The sequence below is a fragment of the Strix uralensis genome, chromosome 3 (assembly GCF_047716275.1).
Source record: "Strix uralensis isolate ZFMK-TIS-50842 chromosome 3, bStrUra1, whole genome shotgun sequence".
NCBI lineage: Eukaryota > Metazoa > Chordata > Aves > Strigiformes > Strigidae > Strix > Strix uralensis.
Genome location: NC_133974.1, coordinates 117,086,236 through 117,107,017, shown reverse-complemented (window position 1 = coordinate 117,107,017; position 20,782 = coordinate 117,086,236). Strand labels below are relative to the sequence as shown.

Sequence of the window (20,782 nt, the reverse complement as noted above, 5' to 3'; positions counted from 1 at the left end):
CAGGCAGTCAGATTTTTGCTGAATTGAAGACAAACCCAGGAATTAATTTAAATAAGGAAGAAGTGGTAATAGTTACCCTGCTGAAAATTCCTATTAAGATTTTCATGTGTTAGTAATTGCACATGGTATTGTAAGCCGATAGGCCACATAACCTACTTAATTCCAGAAGTCTGCTTTCTATAGCAAATGATTTTATAAAACTGTAACATGTAATCACTACTGTTGGAAGCCAAATGGGAAACAATAAACCATTAGTGTAATAGCACATTACAAACGGCTATCTTTATAAATAATACATTTCAGTTGTACATTTATAGCTCAATATGATACCAGCAAAAGGTGTTTCAGGCCCTCATAGTTTATACTTGCCGCTGCTGCCGCAGATTGGAAAGACACCTCCATGCGAACCAAGATAAATGCCAATTTTCCCTGCAGAGAATGAAGCTGGCAACCTCTTTTTGCACATATGGTAGATGGATTGGTTAATCAGCCTCTGCTGAGCCTTGGGCCTAAAATTACATAGCAGCCAGACAACTGCAGCGACCCAGCTTTTGTTCGGTTACGCAAACAAGGCAAACAAACAATCACTTGTTGTTTGAGGGGGGGGAAAAAATTAAACTTTATATTTTTTTTTTTATTGGAGTGCTGATGGCCTGATAAAACAGCTGTACAAATCTAGCCATTGAGGTTTCATTGTTTACAAAGGAGGCTTTCATTATTTGTATTAACGAAAAAAAAAGTTGATTATGTGTGTTTCACCAGAAAGTTGCATAAAGTACTAAAAAAAATTGAAGAGCTTCCTTCTTCTAGACTTGTCTTAGCCTAAAGCTGAAAAAGCTCCAGCGTGCCAATTCTCATTTTTCAGAGTGTATTTCTTTCTGAAGACTGCAACTTTCTGGAAACTTTCAGTAATAGTCAAACATACAGAATAACTAGCCATTTCAGCATTCCAGCTTGTCATTTCCATACTTAGCACGGCATTTTTTTTTTAAAGACTGTTTCTTAGATTTGTTCAGAACTTGAAAATATTTAGCACTTATAATTGCTGCAAATAATACATACTATATACTGTATTAGTTACTGTCTATATACTATATAAGTGCTTTCTTGAATTAATTATTTTTATAGGAAAATAAGATACACTTTTCAGTTTGAGCAAAATTTTATTTACAAAGCAGTGTCCAGTAATAAGTCAACCATTATGGCTAGCTAACTCCAGATTTTACTTTAGCTGTACTTTAGGTTAAAGAAAAATGATACCTTTTTGTAGGTATGTAGTTAAAAGGTATATGTTTTTTATTTACTGTAACAAATGTTTTATTGAAACAACAGGTCATTATTTGGTCCATATATAGAATCCTAATGCTCTCGCAAGTCATAGCTAACAAAAAAATTGTAACATCTAATATAAAGGTCCTAATACACACATTAAAGGGAGGAAAAAAAAAAAAAAAAGGATCTTTACCTTTTGCTGAAGTAGTTCCCTTCTACTTTTCTATTATGCACAGCCAGAGATGGAACACTGCAACTTTTGTTTCAGAAATATTTGTCAATTTTTTGTCCTGACCTAAAATCACGTGCTCAACTTTTACATATGTGTGATGCTGCTTTTATATTTCAGGATGGTGACACTGCAGTAGGATTCATGAGCTTATGTTCTCAAGTAGATGTTTCCTTGTTTCATGAGTGTTTTGACTTAGGGCCTTTCCATGGACTCTGTAAACCACATCCTGAAGATATTCTCAAAATGCCCCAGAAGACAAGCATTCAAGAAGGTATCTGTATTCTAAAATGCTAGATAGATTCAAGATGCATTTATCTCTAGCTTCTGAGTAGGTTTTGCAACAGGTTGGAAGAGGATATAGGTTTACTAGCAAGAAAACACAAATTATTGGAGATGGTTGCCTGGTGTTTTTTTATTCAGGAGAGAAATTTTGATAGCCCTGGTCTCTGACTCAGAAGTAATTGTTGTTTGTGGGGAGCTGCTCTATACCAGGTATGGGACAAACCTAGGTTTCAGAAATCTAAAGCATCAGGTATATTTTCTATCAGTTGTATTAATGGAAGACTTAATTTTGAAATCTGGTTCTAATGTCTGTCAGTAGCTAAGCAGCTGGTTAACTGTGGCTATTATGTTGTCCCATTGACTTGTGTAGTCTTTATTTCCTTGTGGTCCAACTTCTGCTCTCTTTGCTTATTGTTTGCATTCTTCTAGGTTGCAAGATTTTGTGAGATCAGGGACTGTCTCTTTATTCTATTTTATGTTGGGCATGATACAACAACACATCTACAAGCCACTTTACTGCAAATGATTAAAAAAAAGTAACGCAAATATGTCACCTGTTTGTAGAACAGAAGTGTCATGTAAATGACTTACACTTGTCATCTTTATTTTTCACTGTCAAAGGGCTTTGTGCGCACAAGGGCAACATTTAGCTATCTACTAATTATCAGTAATAGAATTTAAAAAAACATCATTAGGTTGTATCGTATCTGCTTGTCTGAACACAAAGCAGCAGGCAAAAAAGGAAACTAGGGAGCTACAGAGCAGTCACCAGCTGGTATCTCAGCGCTGGCAGTCATGGAACAGAAAAGGGAAAAAAAAAAAGATCTTACAGCTGCTCCTATGGACTTCCTCTCCCCTGCAAAGAAGCATCTTGCAAATAAGAGATGAAGGAAGCCAGCTATCTCCTCCTGTATATCATTCTGTGCTCCTGGAGCTTCAGGAGTATTATTTTAAAATAGGTGACAGACATACGTAGAAACATAAATGAGGGTGGAAGAAAGATCACTCATGATAGTTTCTTCTGAAAACTAGTTGGAACACAGTTGTGGGCAGCCCGCTCTAGGTGACCCTGCTTGAGCAGAGGGCTTGGACAAGATGGTCTCCAGTGGTCCTTTCCAACCTTAAGCATTTTGTGACTTTACCTGGTTCTGGTAAAACTCTTAGACACCTCTGTGTGCTTTCCTTGTCCAGGGACTGCAAAGCTGTAGGCCCATATTTTGTGCCAAATTCTGTGCTGCTGAGTCTTTTAAAATGAGTATGTGGTTATAGGTTTTAACAATACAGCTGTTACACTTTTTAACATTTAGTAAATCTATGAGACTTGCTCTAAATGTGAAAACTTAGCATAAACAGCAGTTCTGTTCAGGTTCTTGTATGATTTGTCAATCTAGCATCTGAATGCTTTCCAAAACTTATTAAGCAACGTGGTTAGCAGTCTCACATGTTTATCTCTCTTCTCTTCCCTCTCCATTGAAAAACTATGTTAGTTTTGATGGTTGATACTAGTTTGCAATCCTGTGTGGTTTTTTTTCAGGTAAGTTTTAAAAAAAGTAGTAGGATCCCTCTCTTTGGAATGACAAGGTCAGCTCTGAGGAAAGAGAGAATTATTTGTAGACTTTTTCAGATGGCTTGAGCACAAACCCATGATGGTCTCAGACACCTGAGAAAGAACTTGAGTATCATAAGCTAAGAGCCTGACTCTGATCTTATTCCTAGAGAGAAAGAGCCACTAGAAATTTAATAGTAAAATTAGAGTTAGCTCATACACTGCTCAGCAATATTAATTCTGTTATCACTGAATAATAATTAAAATTATTGTAGCTTTGCACATTTTAGAATATAAACAAACAATTATAACACTTTAAGAAGCATTGGTTGTCCTGAAACATTGTAAGTTGTTTATACCTGCCCAGTATGACCCAAAAGAGATGAAACTAGAATTTCAGAGAAAGGAAAAAGAGGAAAAAAATCAAATGTATACTATTATTACTCTAATTTCTAATACCAATTCAGTAAGGCATTAGCTAGTCACAAGTTCCAGAAGCTTGCTATGGTTTATTGGAAATATATGCTTTGTATGATAGATATTTGATAAACAGCATTTCTTTTTACTGCTTGTTACACATTTGACTTGAGATTATAAACAAAAAGCCCAGGTGTTTAGAGCAGATTGAAAGAAAAGCCCTTTTTCTCTGAGTGATTTGGATTTCATTATTGCATGAGATGTGACTCAAAATTCATTTTGGTATTCATTCATGAAAACTTCCAGGAAAAACAGTAATGTTTTTTGGGGGTTTTTTTTGTTGGTTTTTTAAATAAAGGCAAGAAAAAAGCCAACTGTTTTAATAAAGAAGTTTACAGCTAAAAAAAACCCCAGAGAACTCATAAGCACAGTTCCCCTCCTCTCTGACTTTTTTTATTTTATTAAAAATGTAATTTGAAAAGAGAATTATCTTGTTTGGGTTTTTTGTTGTGGTTTAGGGGTTTTTTTTTTGGTAAATGTAGAGCCCATATGAGTTGCATCCCAGTAGTCCATTCATTGTTAAGCCTTTCCAATATAAGGGCCAACCTATATTCTTGGAATTTATTACAGTGTCAGTCACACATAGTTTATCACTGATTATGTTTTATAACGTCTGCACAATTATATGAATGTTGTTTTAAAGACTGCACTGTTTCTGCAGGCTACTGTACTGGAAATTTGCTGCCAAGTTGTCCCTTGGTGTGAAGGTTCACTAGACACCTTACATCAATACAGGATGTGGACTTTCTTTTAATGAATTCAAAGGCTGAGAATTTAAAATGCAAGCTGCATTCCTTTCTAGAGTAATTTTATGTTCCCACATTAAAAAAAAACAAACAAAAACCCAAACCATAAGGATATTTTTTCAAGCTCTTTAAGTAAGTAGAGACCACAGGTTGATATTATTTTTCCTTTCAAAATAATACTGAATAATAATGAAAGAGTATACAGAAATCTGTCTTTAACACAATATTGATATGCCACTTACGTTTCATGGTAATTACAGTAATTTGGTTGTTACTCTATATGGTGTCACGAATTATTAGCTAGAAAACATTATGATGCAGTGGGAATGATTCAAGGGCTTTTCATCAGGCTTCATGGTGAACTGGCTTCTTGATCCTGCTGACTGTTACCTCTGTTAACAACCCAGCAATCACTGAATTATTTTAATTTTCTCTTTATTCATGTTCCTTACTTCCGTTAGTGCAACAATGTTTATGTTCTTCCCGGTCACTTGTGTACAGCATATATGTAAAGAGTGGTGCAGCTATATTTGCCAGTAGTGGATGGTGGAGCCATTAAGGGATGTCATTTTAGTATAAAGTCAGAAACAACATATCAATATTTACATGACAACAAGAGACTTGTATTAATTAACTTCTGACACCTGCAAGGCTGTTTATAATGAGAAATGTAGCTGGGTTAATCAAGATGACATTTGATCATTTCTGTGAAGTCTCACATCTGCAATACCCCTGGAGAAACCATGATTTCTAACCCCTGTGTTCTTTATTGCCCTGCACATTGCATCTGCATTCTTTTCTACTAACAGAGAAACAGATTTTCAGATAATAGATTTTTTTAAAATACTTGTGGCTAAATTATTTTAACCTTTGAGGTTTTTTGGTTGGTGTTCTGTTTTGAGTTTTTTTTTTTCATTACTATATGAAGAAATGCTTATGGCAGTGAATGTAGCTTAGATGGGTTTCCCAAGGTAAAGTTCAGAGAGAGGAGTGAAGAATTCTGTTGTGCTGGGTTTTCTGAATTTTTTTTTTCTTCCTCTTGGAGCTCAGGAACTTTGTCTTCCTTGTGTTACTGGAGCTTTCAAATGCAAGGACAGCCTGGCCTGATGTGTTTTCTGCAGCAGCAATACCTACACCTCAAGAGTTTATTAGTTAAAACTTATTTTCTGGCTTTATTTTTAAATATAAACCCAAACTGTGAACATATCTGTGAAATTAGGGAGGTGACAATTTAAGGAATGGCAGAACTATTGAAGATATGTTCAGAGGCTAAAAATACAGCAGCTGACACATTGCTTTAGTAATTTTGGTGGTTATTTGGAGTAATGTGTAGGATTCACTAGTACTTCAACATTTCTTTTCCAAGTTCATGATTAAAATAATTTTGATCTATAGCATTAACTTTAGATGTGACCTTTATTGTCAGATGATCTCTCGTTCTGAATGCTGTCAGCTTCCGTTCACTTTAAAGAAAATAATCCATCACCATACAGATTTTGAAACTGCTTTTCCTAAAGTGCGTAACATCTGCTGGAATGACGACTGCTTGCTGTCTAACCAGCATCACGATGTTACAAAAGTTTGTAGTCAGTTCTCTCATGCTTGGTCAGGTATCATTAGAGTTCTATAGAGCTGTGTGTGTTGCTGTGTAAAACTGCTAAGATCTGTCTTAAAGTGATGGTTAGGTGATTGAAATTAAACCTAATGCATTATATATGTTCCAGGTTGGCTTTCGACATTTTTATTGTGGTTTCTTAATATTTTAAATATCCACTCTGTATTTGGCCCTGGCCAGGGGATTGAATAGCAAAAAAATGTGTATAGCGATATTTAAATAAACTCCCTAACATATAGATGCTTGCTTTAATTGGCTTAAGCACTTGACCAGAGATGCTGTATGTATATGGTGTGTGTGTATACGTATATAAAAAAATATATATAGCATCATATATGTGTATATCATGGCAGTCAGTGTTTAAATATTGATTCATCAGATGGCTACAAGTAATTTCATCTTATCACCTTAGTTATCTGTTTACCCACAAAAATATTATTACTCAGGTTGGGATGAACTAGACTAGCACGTTACTGAGGATGGTGGGATCATATGTCATGCAGATTTAAACCTGGTTTCCGTTACTTGATTGTAAAGTGCTTTTCCTTTTCATGGAGCCCTTTTATTATTTTTTTACACTGCTGATGTCTGAAAGCTTACCAAAGCCTGTGGTCACTGCTACTGTGGACGTTCCTTGCATGGTTCAATGACCGTTTAGAAGAAGAGGAGGAAATAGACAAACTGACAAAGATTGGTGAAAGAGCAACCACCTTTTATAAGAATTAAAACGGGGTTTAGAGAACTAGTTAGGTTTACCAACTGAGAAATGAATTTAAATCCCTGTTTCTTGTCCCTGCCTGTGCCAGTAAGTAAGGGTTTTGGCTTGAGTAGGATTTATTCTGAATTTCAGTTCTTTTAGGAGTACTAATCTGAGAGTCAAGAGCCCTTGCTCATCCTTGTGATCATCAGAAAACAAGTTAACAACAGGCACAGGGTTTAAGATACCTTGAAATTAAATAGTCTAATGCAGTTCTAGCCAAGTAGCTATAGGAGGGTCTATTTTCAGTGTGGTTGTTAAAAATAAATAAAATAAACCTTTCAACAGAGGTAGTCTGGCACACTCTAGTTATCGCTGTGATTCTGAGGGTTAAGCTTGCATTTTTAAGCCTGATGCATTTATTCTTTTTCATTACTCGGGTGAAGATAAAAGCAACCAAACAAGCCAAGAAACAGAGTCTGTTTCATCTCAAATCTTTGAACATACTCACGATCAGGATGCAGCTGTCCAGGTAATACCACTGTACACAGCAATGCTGGTAACTTTAAAAGCTAAAACGAAACAGAGGTGGAGGCTACTAGGACAAGCAGTGCTTATTATTTTGACTCCTACACTGTCCTCTGCATGGGCGCACACTTATATCTGCTGTTGTGCATAGATCAGAAGCTGCTCTAGCTTGCATCTGGATGTGGGTGGTTATAGTTATTAATCGAATGAGTTTTACCATCCAGTTTCACATGAACAGCCAGACAGCACAAGGGTGGGAATAAAGTGACACTGAGAGGAGAAAAAGGTTGGGGGCCTGTTTGTGCAGATCTGCTGACAAGTGAAGGCACGTGGAAGCAGAGTTTTGAGTGGGCCCCTCTGCAGCTGTGGAGAGCGCATTTCTGTAACAGACAGGGCAAGAGCTGTCTTACTCTGAGGATCTGCGAGTCTTGAGATTTTGACTTGACTGTTACTGGGCTAAAAATTTGCTACTGATGGAAAGCTACCAAAGTTGAAAAACAGCAATATAGCTTCAGTTTTCCCCTGTAATTTGTAGAAGTTAAAGGGCACATGTTCTATCTGTGCCTTTTGTGTTGAGCAAAGCTCAACTTGATAAAAGACCATTACCATGAAATGTTTTGGTGCAGCATGAATCAGCAGAGAATTTATCCCAAGAAATTTTAAATGGTTGCATCTGTCTTTTAGTCTCTCTCTCTCAATACTGTATCAAATCTACTCTGGTTTTCTTCACGTTATTGTTCATTTCCATTTCCACAATATTTTAATCTACAGTGATCCCATTTTCTTTAACATAGCATGTTTTTAACTTTCACATATTTTCAATATGCATCTGAAAACAAAAATTTTTATATAGAAACATTTCTGAAAGATAAATATTTTATTACCTTACAAAGGGACTCTAATGGTAACTGTTAGTTTGTGAATATATTGCTGTTCAGCAAGAATGTATATATTTTTAAAGGCCATTTTTATCTGGTGTTTCAGAAACGGATGAACATCACGTTAAAAATACCTCCATGAACTTCAGTGTTTGTCAAAATGTGACAAGTAAATGTACATCCCTGTGTGTCTGCTTGGAATGCTGTAAGATAGAAACGATGCAAGACCTTTTAATTAAAAAATGAAAATATTTTCTGAAATGTTGTATGTGATCACTTGTCTATTATTATTGCAGAAGGATGGAGCTGTTACCGTTTCCCATACTGAACTGCCATTAGATGATGTCAAAGATTTCAAAGGCTCAGCAACACTTCTTGAGACTGAAGAAGGAGGTGCTTTTTATCCAGTGTACAGAGGAGCTTCAAATGCTTTCTGTATCCGTCTGTTTTGTATTGATGAGAAGTATGAAACTAGGTAAGTATGGATGAATAGTTACTGCTTTCCCAATCTTAATAACAATTTTCAATGTTACATTTTTGAGACAAATCTGAAAGTGACGACATCTGCTGCAGTTCAGTTGGGTTTTTTCTGACCTCTTTTTTTCCATTTCTTCTACCTTCACTAATAACTTACTGAAACTTTCAACCTTCAGCTGCAACTTCCCATCTCTGGTGGGACTGGGGGGACTAAAAGTTAAGAATTTCTTTTTGTTGGAAAAACGCTAGTTGGAATTGTGGAAGAAGGCCACTTCTTCCTCTGAAGAAACATTAATTCCAAAGCTGGCTAAGAGTACTGGTCATCTCATTTCATGGGGATGTTTTTAACTCTGAAGTTAAATGTTCTCATTTCTAAACACTCAGTCTCCCATCACTGAGAGAATTGGTTCAGTTTTCTAGAATCCACTACAGTAGGGGGAAGACAAAGGCTTTTTATGTTAAAATGATTGCTGCTGCTGACCTTGGACTCTTGGATCCTGGTGGAGTAGAATAGATCTGTAAATGCAGTTTAGATGGTTTTTTCCCAAATTTCTCTACACCCTTGAAGAGTGAACCTATAGCAAAGGTGTCTCCAGGATCATTGACCCTTTCTGATTACAAATGAGCTCTGTTGTTGTTTATAGATACTAGAAAGAAAGATAAAACATGTAGATACTTACAAAAAGTAGACAGAGGCTGAGCACATCTGAGATCTTCCACACTTTTAAATACATGTAAGTTCTAGAGACACAAAGTATCAGTAGCAAGAACTTTATTGATGATGGGTTTGACAACTGTAGTACCATTTGGAAAAACATCTTTCTACTTGTAGTAGTCATTGGTGACTGACAACTTCTGAACTTACCTAGCTTAAAGGAAATTTAGTAACAAACTTCATTAAGAAGAAAAATTGGAACTCCTTGAAAACTAATTCTATTTATTAAGCTGTTTCTTGATTAAGAAGGGAGCCTACCCAAAGGGATTAAACACTGAATCTGCTACAAATGCAAATATCCTAAATTACCAAAGCAAAGCAAACACATAGACTCCTTGGTACATATTTACCGAGTAATATAGCACAAATTTGTTAGGAAGACAGAGAAATGCAGTGCTAGAAGTCTGTGGTGTACTTAGAAACCCTGATCAATGTACATGCGATAGAACAATCACACTGCAGAGAGTCCACTCCAGAATAGTTAATTTCTGGACAATCTAGTCTAAAATAAAATTTGAGCAAGATAATTATTCCCGAATAAAATAACTTATTTTAAAATAATACTGAAGTGAGGGACTTGCTCTGGAATGACTCCATTATGCTGAAATAGCAATTCAAAGCAGTGATCTACACCTGTGTTGGGAAATAATCTCTCTGTAGACTACCTGAGTTCTCTGCTCATAGTATCCTCCTTAGAATAAGGATCTGTCACCTTTTTTTCTGTCCTTCATATGCACCATTGTTGTTTCTGTTCAAGATATTTTCACCATGTTTATTGTTCAACTCTGTGGCCCCGTTCTTTTTTTACTGGAGACTTCTCTGGAACAGTTTGGATTCCAAGATGGGTATCTGTGGAGAAGATAGCATTCCTTTCTGAAGACTTCTTCTAAGATTAACTCATGTAAGATCCTCTTTGCAGAGCTGAGGAATCTGTAGATCTTGATGTTTTCAAATATTTTGCCTGTATGCCTCCCTAGCTTGCATTTGCTTGATCCACCTGTTTGTAAAAGAAACATTAGAAAAGTGAATATTTTGAAAGGATAGCATGAGGTAATCCTGACTGTATCACAGAATCTTGCCCTGAAGGAGTTACTGCTGACCCTGCACAGCATGGATCCAGAAATAGTAGCTTGGTTGAAGTGTAGGTATAATTGCGTCTTAGCCCTCAAGGGAAGTCTACTACTGGGGAATTTGTGTTACCCAGTAAAGTTGCTAAATGCTTCCATCTCTTAAATCTAGAGCAGTTACATGGCTTGTTAGTGCATTGAAAGTAAAATGCAAAGGAACTAAATTGCTAGTTTATCTGCAGATGTTTGATACCTTTTTTAAGCCCCCTTGAAAATCTCACCTCCATTCTTGTGTTCCTTGCTGGCAAGAAAGTACTGAATACCAGAGAATATAAAACTACATTGCAATGGCATTTTCCTTTCCCCCATTTAGGTATTCTATTAAATAGTCATAATTACGTATTGTATAGGTGAATATACAATACCCCAATCCAGATCTGTATTTACAGCTTTTTTTAAAAAAAAGTTTTCATTCAATCATAGGTATTTTAATTAGAAATTATTTCTCTTTTCATTCGGTAATGTTACTGGTGAAGTAATTAAAGGGAACTTAATTACAGGTCTGGAGGGAGGAGGGGTTTTATCAATACTTTTAGGTATCTGTATTGAATTTCTTCAAAAGACATTTTGTACGGTGGAAAAATATTTTATAAAGCTCCAGCATAACTCTATTTGATGGGTTTAGAGCTCTTTGATATGCTTACACATAGAAGACGCAGGAAGAATTTGTTAGATTTCTTATGTCTTTTTAAACTCAAATGTCACATTTCACTGTCGCCATGGAAAAGAGAGTGGAATTACTCTAAACCAGTAGGTGAGAAGTGGAAAGAGGTAAAGTGTTCAAAAACAATTTCAAAGTATTGATGTTCCTGTTAGTCTGATAAAGTATATCAGATAGGTTTACCAAGTGGATAGTGACAGAACTCTTGGTACTGGATGAAAATATTGTGGAACATAGCAACAACTGTTTGTAACCTCAATTAATGTTTGCTGGATACTAGTGCTGCTCTGACAGTTCGTGAATGACTTCTGAAAAATGTTGGAGTCAACATGAGAGTCAATTTTTTTCTTCCTTTCAGTAAAGAGCGTAACTTTTTGATATTATTTCAGACATTCAGATTTGTTCTTGCTTTAGTGCTTTAAGCACTAAAGTCAGCAACTGAAGTGCAGCACTTGCACTGATGGGGATGTAAATATCAAAATGTTAGGATCTCTCTCTTATAAGCGTTTTATTTAACAATGTTTACTCTTGGTTGCAGATCACTGGATTTTTTGCATTATGTTTTCAAGCTTTTTCCAGTACGTATAATTAAAGTTTTAAAGTTTGTATGTGTGTGTGTGCATGATGGGACAGTAGTGCAGTTGTCAGCCAAGGTATTTAGATATGGTGCCTGAGTAAGTCAGTGACTCACGGGAGTATTCTGAGGCTAATTACCCTGGGCTGGGTTACTCTGAGGAGTTTGACTCTTTTGCTTGGCTGCTTTTGGTCTTTATGTATTGTGCACATAAGTCCTTTGTTTATGTACCGAGGGGCTTTTCTGAGATACTGATTTAGAAAACAAATGTTTCAAACTCCTTTAGAAATCATGTATAGATCCAGACTGTACCTAAATTAAAAATAAAATCAGGGAACATACATTATAGGAAATGGAGTTAAAGTCTGTAAAACAGGAGTATTAAGGAAATCCATAGTATTTACCTACAGCCTAAATAGTGGCACTAAAGATTTGTGTTTAGGGCAAAACTAATGTGCAGCAAATAAGGATGTGAATTTATAGTGCAGTAGCTATTTCACACTGATGCCCTGTGTGATCAATCTTTATCTGATGTAGCAAAGTCCACTTTCTGAGACATTCTTAATGCACACTACAGTGTGTTGTAAATTCACTCTACAAATTACTGCATGGTAGCATCCTTTAGAGACAGGTCCTGGTGATCAGAGATCCAGACTTGGCCCTAAATATCAGCATGTTCAAAAATGCTGCTTACCACCAAAGAAAGTTTCCAGAGAAAGTGAACACAGAAAACATTTCAAATCTCTAAGTAATTTGTCCATCCAACAATGCACCTGTCACTCCTTGAAACAAAATATCGTGATGGAATCACCAGGAGTAGTAAGAAAAATCAATCACATAGTGTGCTTAAAGAGAAGAAAAGGAGAGAGATTCAAATAATATCTTTCTACTGAAGAAATGCCATAGAGTAAATCAGCCAGAGTAAACTGATTAAACATCTTTCAGATCTGTGCTACTTGGGAGTCTCTCAGCATGTATCATTCTGCATGAAGCGTCTTTGTGAATTGTCAGAGTTTTCCAACATCCCTGTGTGCATGAGATTATCTTAAAACATGTATTCAATAAAAAGGGAAGGGAGAGACTCCGGTGGAAGGGAGTGCTTGAACAGTTCAAATGGGTAAAGTTATTTGTGGCATGTAGTTTTATCTCCAGAGGATGCTCTCTTTCATCTGAGAGCATTCAGTGGAGATTCCTGCATTCCTTTGCACCTCTGCAGCCTTTACAGCACAGGTCTCTAAACAATTACATTGACTGCCAACACAGTGTGTCTTTGTATGCATGTGCACCCCGTAGCACATGCATGCCAGCAATGCCAAATTAGGGACAAGCTGGACATCACGGCGCGTATACAAACTGGCTTTCATCAAGTCTACTATGCATGCGGTGCAAAGTCAATCTGAGCATACACACTGGCTGCTTGTTCAGGATTTTAGGACATGCTGCTCTAGTTGATGGTCTCACTTGGCTGCGAATGTGCAAAAGATCCCAGACAGACATACATTGTCCTGAAATTTCACTGCAGAAGAGCAGGGAGGTAGAAAAAAGGACCTTTTAAGGGAAAATGTCAGTCCTAAAGGTGTGGGCGTAGAGGTAATGTTCCAGTTAGGCAGCTGGACTAGATGATCATTGTAGGTCCCTTCCAATGGAAATATTCTATTCTACTGAAGAAGAAAAGGGGAGGGAGGGGCATGGAAAAAAAGGACCATTAGGGACTATCAGGATATTAACTACGGAGCTAGAAGACCCGTTTCTGTGAGCCAACTAGCAATACTTGGAGTGTGCATACATTGTAAGCAGTGCTTTCAATTTGTTTTCTTTCTGTCTCCTCTAGTCAGAAGCTTTTGTGTAAAGCTTACACAAGACCACTAAGAGCCTTTATTTTGTGCAAATCTTTTTCAGGACAAAGACTTCTGTGTCATCCTCGTACCACACCATGTACCAGAGTTCCACCTGATCCGGAGTTTTGTTCGGGCTGTCCCTTTTTGTACTTCCAAACTTGGTTATGAGCTTTATGTGTTCCATTCTGCGGGATTGCTCAAGTGAGTCACATACCTCATGACACCAAATGATGTACTCTGAACTACTCTTATAGAATATACTTGCATCATCCAACCTAGAACCAGATGGCTATTCCTTTACTATCTCAGACCAAGCTGGTATTCTGCATGGTATAGCACATCATCTTGCAAAAATGGTAGCTTGAGTGCTCAGAACAGTATAGTTGAATAGCACAGGACTGCGCCTGGAGCAGTTAGGAGCAGAGCTCAATAACTCAGTCTTCAGCAGTGTTACTGCAGCTGTCTTGCTTCCTGTTCTGGAGTGAATCCTAAGTATACTCAGATGTATCTCCACACAGCACTATACTAGGCAATGTAGAAATAACCTTATATTTTCAATGAAATAAAGTAGTTAGTGACATGATTTTTAATGAAACAAAAAATGAGAGAATTAAAAATGTAAAAGCAAGAGTCTTCTGACTGCCAGCATTTATATATAGTTTACTTTAAGTAAAACCAGTGAGGATTCATTTAAAATTTGTATATACAGTACTAACTTAATGAAGATGAACATTGGTATGGACAAGTAGCTTCTTCAAGTTACCTCGTTGTGGACCAAGGCCAATAGAGAAATATGGTGCAGCATTTGGCCCTTTGGACTTGAGTCAGGTTGTGTAACATTGATACTTGAAAGCCTGGTGTAGATTTAATTCTTGGAATCATGGTATAACTCTCTTAAGAGAAATGCAGTAATTTCCGCATTTCTGGAACATGCAGAACACAGCAGTAACCTCATTGTTGAGTATCTATTTTATATCCTCTTTTTTGTGTTGAATCATTTCTTTCATACCTTTCAATTTCTGAACTCTGAACACTTCTGTAGTCTGAAATACTGGTGAACTGGGACACAAAACCTCTCTTGCTATGACTTCTGTTGTATGGTGTGAGTTTTCCAATGCTTTGTTTGTATAACAAGCCTATACTGGCCCAAACACCAAGCTTAAATTGTGGCACAGTTAGAGATTTTCCTTTTTTTTTTCTTTTTTTTTTTCCTTGTCTTAATGTAGCTAAATAATGTGTGGTTTCAGAGAAATACTTCTGTTTTAATTGCATACTTAATCACCTTTGGTGGTGTACAAATAGCTCATGCAGGAACTGGCCAGCTACTCTTGGACCTGTGCAGAAGCTTTTTACCATGGGATGAAATTGGGCTTCTGTGTACTATGTAAGAATCCAGCTGGCTGAAGAGAAAGCCACTGGAGTAATTCCTGTTAATCTCAGCCACAGCTGTTCAGTAATCCACCAGTAGGATTGGTAGTCATACGTCCTCCTGCGATTTTGGTCAAAATTAAACTTGTTATCAAGGTTTTTAAAAAAACCCTTACAATTCTGATTAAATTGTACATATTCCAAATTTTACCAGCGCTTCCATGAAAACAGAATAGGGTCATTAGTAGCATTTTCCAAACCCCCCATGCAGCTGTGCAGGAAAGTAAGGAAAAATAGCCTTTCATTAAGGTCCAGGATCAGAAAAGCTGTGGAAGAAACCAGATGAAGCTTTTGGTAAGTTTCCGAAGAACAAAAATTCTGTGCTCAACAGCAGATACTCTCTTAGATAAAGCCAAAATAAGAAAAAGTAAAAGATCAATATATTGTACTTGCACCAAGGGCTTTTGAAAGGCATGTGAGTGAAAAGGAAGTCACAGAAAATGGATTAAAAGAAAAACAGGGATAAGAAGATGGGAATATGAAGACATGAAAGGGCAAAATCAGAAGAGGTACAGGCACAAAATGAGATACTGATTAGTAAAGGTTGTAAAAGGAATAAGAAAAAGTGTTAAGTACACAAAAAGCAAGAGTGCAGCAAATGGAAGTATAGGTCTGCTACTTAACAGTGAAGGAGGAAAAGATAACAGGTGACAAGGCATAGGCTGAGATGCTTAATGGGTACTTTCCCTCAATTTTCACTAAAAAGCATAATAATAATAATAGTGTCCTGGTCTCTGAGCAGTCAAAGGAATTGGGCATCTAGAATGAGTTAATTCACTGCTGGAAGAGAAATGAGCACAGGCCTTGGATAGTCCTTCCTACTATTTCATACTTACAGTGGATCTGGTGTTTTTTTTATTTTTTTAAAAAACAGTTTCAATTTTTTGCATGTTCTGTTTTTCATCATATTAAAAATGAAGTTCGTTATTAACACAGCTGCCTTCTCTTGGATGTGGGTGGGGAGAGAAACTCTTGTGCTGGGCTCAGTAGAGTGGCAGGAAGATAGCACTTCATGGGTTGCAGTGAACCATATTACTGGTCTTGCAGACTGGCATCCTCATCACTTGTTTGAATTTGAAATTAACTGTCTGTGGGAATGTGTTAAGAAATGTGGAAACTAATCCGATGCTCATAGAAGTTCAGGATTAATTTTAATTTAGTATTCAAATGTATGCTTTTGAGCACTCAAATAATCTAGTTCTAAATGATCAATGAGATTGAGCTGTGAAATTTCCTATAACATACCAGACATTTGGTAGGTTTGTTTTTTTAAGGTACTAGTGCTATTCATTAAAACCATGTTCCATAAAATTAATCTCAATGTGACTGTGACTTAAACTGAAGAATAGCACATACAAGTTTAAATTGAAAACAAGAACAGGAATGGAAATTATACTGTATGAATTGCAAGTTTAACTGTGAGTGGAAGAACTCAGTTCTGGGAAATTAAGCTGTAATTCGGTTCCTTGAACAGCACTCTGTAAGTCTTTATTATATGAGCCTTGTTTAAGCAGGAAAGGTCAACCTTTAACAGACAATGTGAGAGAGTTCCTCAGCTCTATAGACTGTCACTGCAAAGTAAATTTTTTTCATAATTAGTAGGTGGGAAGATGTTTTATAACAGAGTGTATAAACTAGATAAGTTCCAGGATATTCCTGTCTGTAGCTAACATTGCTGGTTGTATATATTGCACAGACATTTTTATACCATGTCACTGTTGTGTGATTACTAATTGGCAATCTTTATCAGAGGCATTTTATTCATGTGAATTTATCCTCATGTATTACTGTTTGAAGAACTGAGGCCTAACACAAATGTTAGTAGCTTGTTCATGTTGGAGAAATTGATGTTATTGCCTTTCTTTTGTACCATATCCAAGGATGACAGTTGGCTCTGGGTTTTTTTCTCTCCTTTTTTATTTTGTTTCTTAACTTTCCTTGTTTCTTTCTTCCCCATATGTGTCAGTGTGCAGTTACAGATTCTACTTTAATTTTAAAATACTTTTTTTTCTCCTTTCTCTGTTGCCTCCTATTCACATGAAGATTAGGTGATACCCGTGGTTACAGCTAGTCATTGCTTTGTGGGATTGGGCTGTAGGTGCAGAAAGACTGAGTGTTTAGTAACAGTTAAAGCAGCATTCTTGAGTTGTCTTAAGTAGATGTGCAATAACAAAAGATCACACAACTAGTTAATATATGCATTTGAAACAATAGTCATACAGCAATTAATTTCAACTTCTAAAAGGCATGTGTTCGGTGCTTGTGGAAAGCATATTGTCTTAAGCATGGGAATTGTCTTTCATTTGTCACAGAGCGAACTTTTACTCTTTTTTTTCCTCTTTTTTTTTTTTTTTATAGGTCATTTAATGTAAGAAGGGCAACAACCAATGACCTACTTGGTGTCAAAATGCTTGTTAAAACCCTTAGCTTGAATGAAAGTATATTGAATGACTTAAAGATATTTACTCTGTCTCGCAGGGACCCAGTGAGTATTTGTTGCAAATATACTTACAAGGGAATGGATAAATACTGGTTAAAAGATCCAGAGTTTATTACATTACTGTAAACTAGTAAGCTCTATATATATAGTATATACGTACTCAAGTCAGTACCAACAGTCAGTATAGGCTGTATTCAGCGTGATCTGATAGTTAACGTAACTGTGGCCTATAGCAACTACCCTCTTTTTTGGAGATTCCTCAAATGCAGCAAGAGAAGCAGGCTGGATGCATTTTTTGGCCACCCACATCCTGATTTGCATTGTTGCTTTTTCTTGCGCACACATCTGGTTGTGTGATGAACTTGTGTTTTGCCACATGATGGGGGCCTCCATCACCTTCCCATAATGTGGCCGGACATATGTCCATCAGGCAGTAGGGAACATCTGCATTTTTGTTCTGCGACGGAAAATGCTGCACAGACAAAAACCCAAGCGCTATCATTACTAGTCATGCAGCTGTAGGGGAATCCATTTTATACAACTATTGATGGAGAATATCTACTTTAACTAATATTCTTTCCTAAGATCAGAACTTAACCCAGGACTACATTAGTGGCTGTAGCAGCTAGATCCTAACTGAAACTTTAGTTCAGTAAAGTTCTGCATAGTCAAGAGTCCAGCCATATACACTGTTTAAACATTATGCCTTGAGTTAAGGAAGTGGTTAAATTGGGGTAGTGTGTGGAATGTACACTGGGAGGAAAGTATTTTAACTGTGATCATGTGGTGAAATGCACAGTTGCGATTAAAAAGAAAGCTTACCAGTGAGATAGGAAACGTGCATCTGCTGCTTTTGCCTTGCAGGATGGGACCCCAGTACACGCTTTCATAGCAGAAGTTCTGGATCAAATAGTTGGCATTTCTGTCATTAGAGATGAAATGGTAAATTCTATTTCTCTGTTGTATGAAAACTGTAATGCTTAGCCCTCAACACTAAAGGCTGAATTTCCTGCTTGCCACTATACATGTACCTAACAGAAGGTGTCTGTAAAAGGTACTGCTTCTATACACTTACTTTCTCTCTTTCCTGACTATGTAAATTATACCAAAAATCGCCCTGTTATTTGCAAGAAGCTGCTGATGCGTTCTCAGAGTACGCCTCCTACACCTGTTTTTGGTTCTTTAGCGTGAAGCCATTCTGCCTCTAAATGTTTAAAATCACCTATTTTGCCCCCTAATTTCCAAAGTCAGTAAGCAGTTTTACTACACGTACTGCAAAGAGTAGTAGTTGTTCTAGATTTGCTTTCTTAACTTTTTTCTCCAGCAACAGATTCTGAGTGATTATAAACCACACACTTAACTTCAAAACAAATAAAAAGCATGTGTTCTAATAGAGTACCAAAAAAAAAGACTGTGTTGGACATTATTCTTGAAAAGTAAACATTCTTTAAGGCTTACTTCTGTGGCATTCTGCTATGAATGAAAAGGCAGATTTTAGATTGTTCAGCAGCTGTAATGCTCAGTTTTTTAAATAGTCACTCATATTTTCAAAAATTGAGATAAGAGAATGTGCAAAAATCTCAGCTTATGACTTCAACAGGGAAGACTTGTTGAAGAGCATTTCTTACACAGCTCTCCTCTGTAGAACTCCCCTTTTTCAGTTTAAGTTTTGTGAGGGGACAGCCTAGGCTCCTCTGTCTTGAACTCAGCAAAGCAGAGTTGTTTTTTCTTTTTTTTCTCCATGAACGTCTGTTAACCTGTATCAGACATTGTTGTGAAAGAGTCAAGTATGCATTCCCAGTAAATAAAGGTGGGCAAGCTGCGAAAATTGATTGTGATAAAATGAAAAGATTTTCAAGAAAAATATGTTCAGTCAGTGTGCTTTAATTGACTATAACTCTCAAAGGCACTTAATTTCAGTGTTCAAATTTAGTTCCTTAATTGATAGAAAGCAACTCCTTGGCACTTGCTAAAATGTAAATGTAGTTGTTTCATAACTGCAGATTTCCAAATTCTTATTTTCCAGGATATTGAGTATATCCGATCACATTACAACATTGAAGATTTTATTAATTTTAATCACTACCAGCAAGAGGAGCATGGACATCTTTACCACTTTGTCTTAAATCCTATATTTCATCATTATACAAAACACTTTCTAAAGGAGATTCTTCGCTTGGCCCACAAATCTTCCCTTTACTATCCTATTTATCCACAGTATGTGGAAGGCAGGGTAAGGAGAAAGTTATTTGTATTTTTTATATTAAATATTGTCACCTTTGCTCGCTTTATTTTTCTCTTTGCTTCTGAATGACTGTAAACAGGAATTTTCTTAGCAACCTGCAGCAAATTTTACTTTCTTCTCTTCCTGCATGATATAATCTGCACTCATGGACGTAGCTGTTGCATAGTAGGGTTAGTCCGTAGCACGCTCAGTAGCGTGTGAGTCCAGACTTACCCAGTATCTTCAGGAAGTGTGTGAAGGAGCAGAAATTTGAAGTGTACTTGGCCTTGGCTCCTTACCTAGTCTGTGGAGAGAAGTTCTTCCTAGGGGGTGGCTCCTTCTGAGCTGAGTCATTCTTTGCAAATGTCTGTTTCTCAGTTGAATTTAGGGAATCCTAGGGCAACTGTTCTCTAAGTGTAGTTAGATGTCTTAAGTTACACACATTAGTATGTTGCCCTGGGAACAGCACAGTAGAGGAATAATTTGTTTGCTACCTCCTCACTTGCTTCTGGGAGAAGTATATCTGCTTCTTACCCACATAGGTTCATGTATCACTGCTGTCTTGTGTGTTGTGTCAGTCCCCTCCATAACTGTGCGGTAGTACTGATAGTCAAGTTTCTGCCCCTTCCTGTCCATTCCCAGTAGACTGGTTCTAGGATGAAGTAGCAAGCATTCGGTATTCCCAGTCCTGCCTAGGTTAGGACCCTCTGTCTGAGTTGTAAGCTGTAGTTTGGGTTTGACTTGGTTTCTTGCCCTTGTGTTGGATGTTTAGGTGAAGAAACAAGAAACTCAAAACTCATCAACAGAGGAAACCAACATAATAGTTTTTATTTAATTGTTTTTAACATGCTAATACACCTGGTATACCTTTGTCACTTGCAAATCAGTTACCAACCAGGTTTTAAATGACAAGGTGTAAAGCACATATTGTATCTTTGTATTTAACAACAATTTATATTTCCTGTCATAGTTTAATAATAGAACCTGGTCAAGTTGTACTGTCCCACATACTGCCACTCAGCTGC

General features: G+C 36.9%; 1 protein-coding gene across 1 annotated transcript in view; it reads left to right on the top strand.

Annotated features, from left to right (window-relative positions):
- CFAP61 (cilia and flagella associated protein 61) overlaps positions 1-20,782 on the top strand; it is a 119,631-nt gene that overhangs the window by 15,835 nt on the left and 83,014 nt on the right. The window contains exons 8-15 of the mRNA XM_074864088.1: positions 1,622-1,775; positions 7,314-7,399; positions 8,570-8,748; positions 11,792-11,831; positions 13,727-13,866; positions 17,452-17,578; positions 18,398-18,475; positions 19,560-19,766. Coding sequence (XP_074720189.1) covers positions 1,622-1,775; positions 7,314-7,399; positions 8,570-8,748; positions 11,792-11,831; positions 13,727-13,866; positions 17,452-17,578; positions 18,398-18,475; positions 19,560-19,766 — 1,011 coding nt within the window. The remainder of the gene's footprint in view (positions 1-1,621; positions 1,776-7,313; positions 7,400-8,569; positions 8,749-11,791; positions 11,832-13,726; positions 13,867-17,451; positions 17,579-18,397; positions 18,476-19,559; positions 19,767-20,782) is intronic.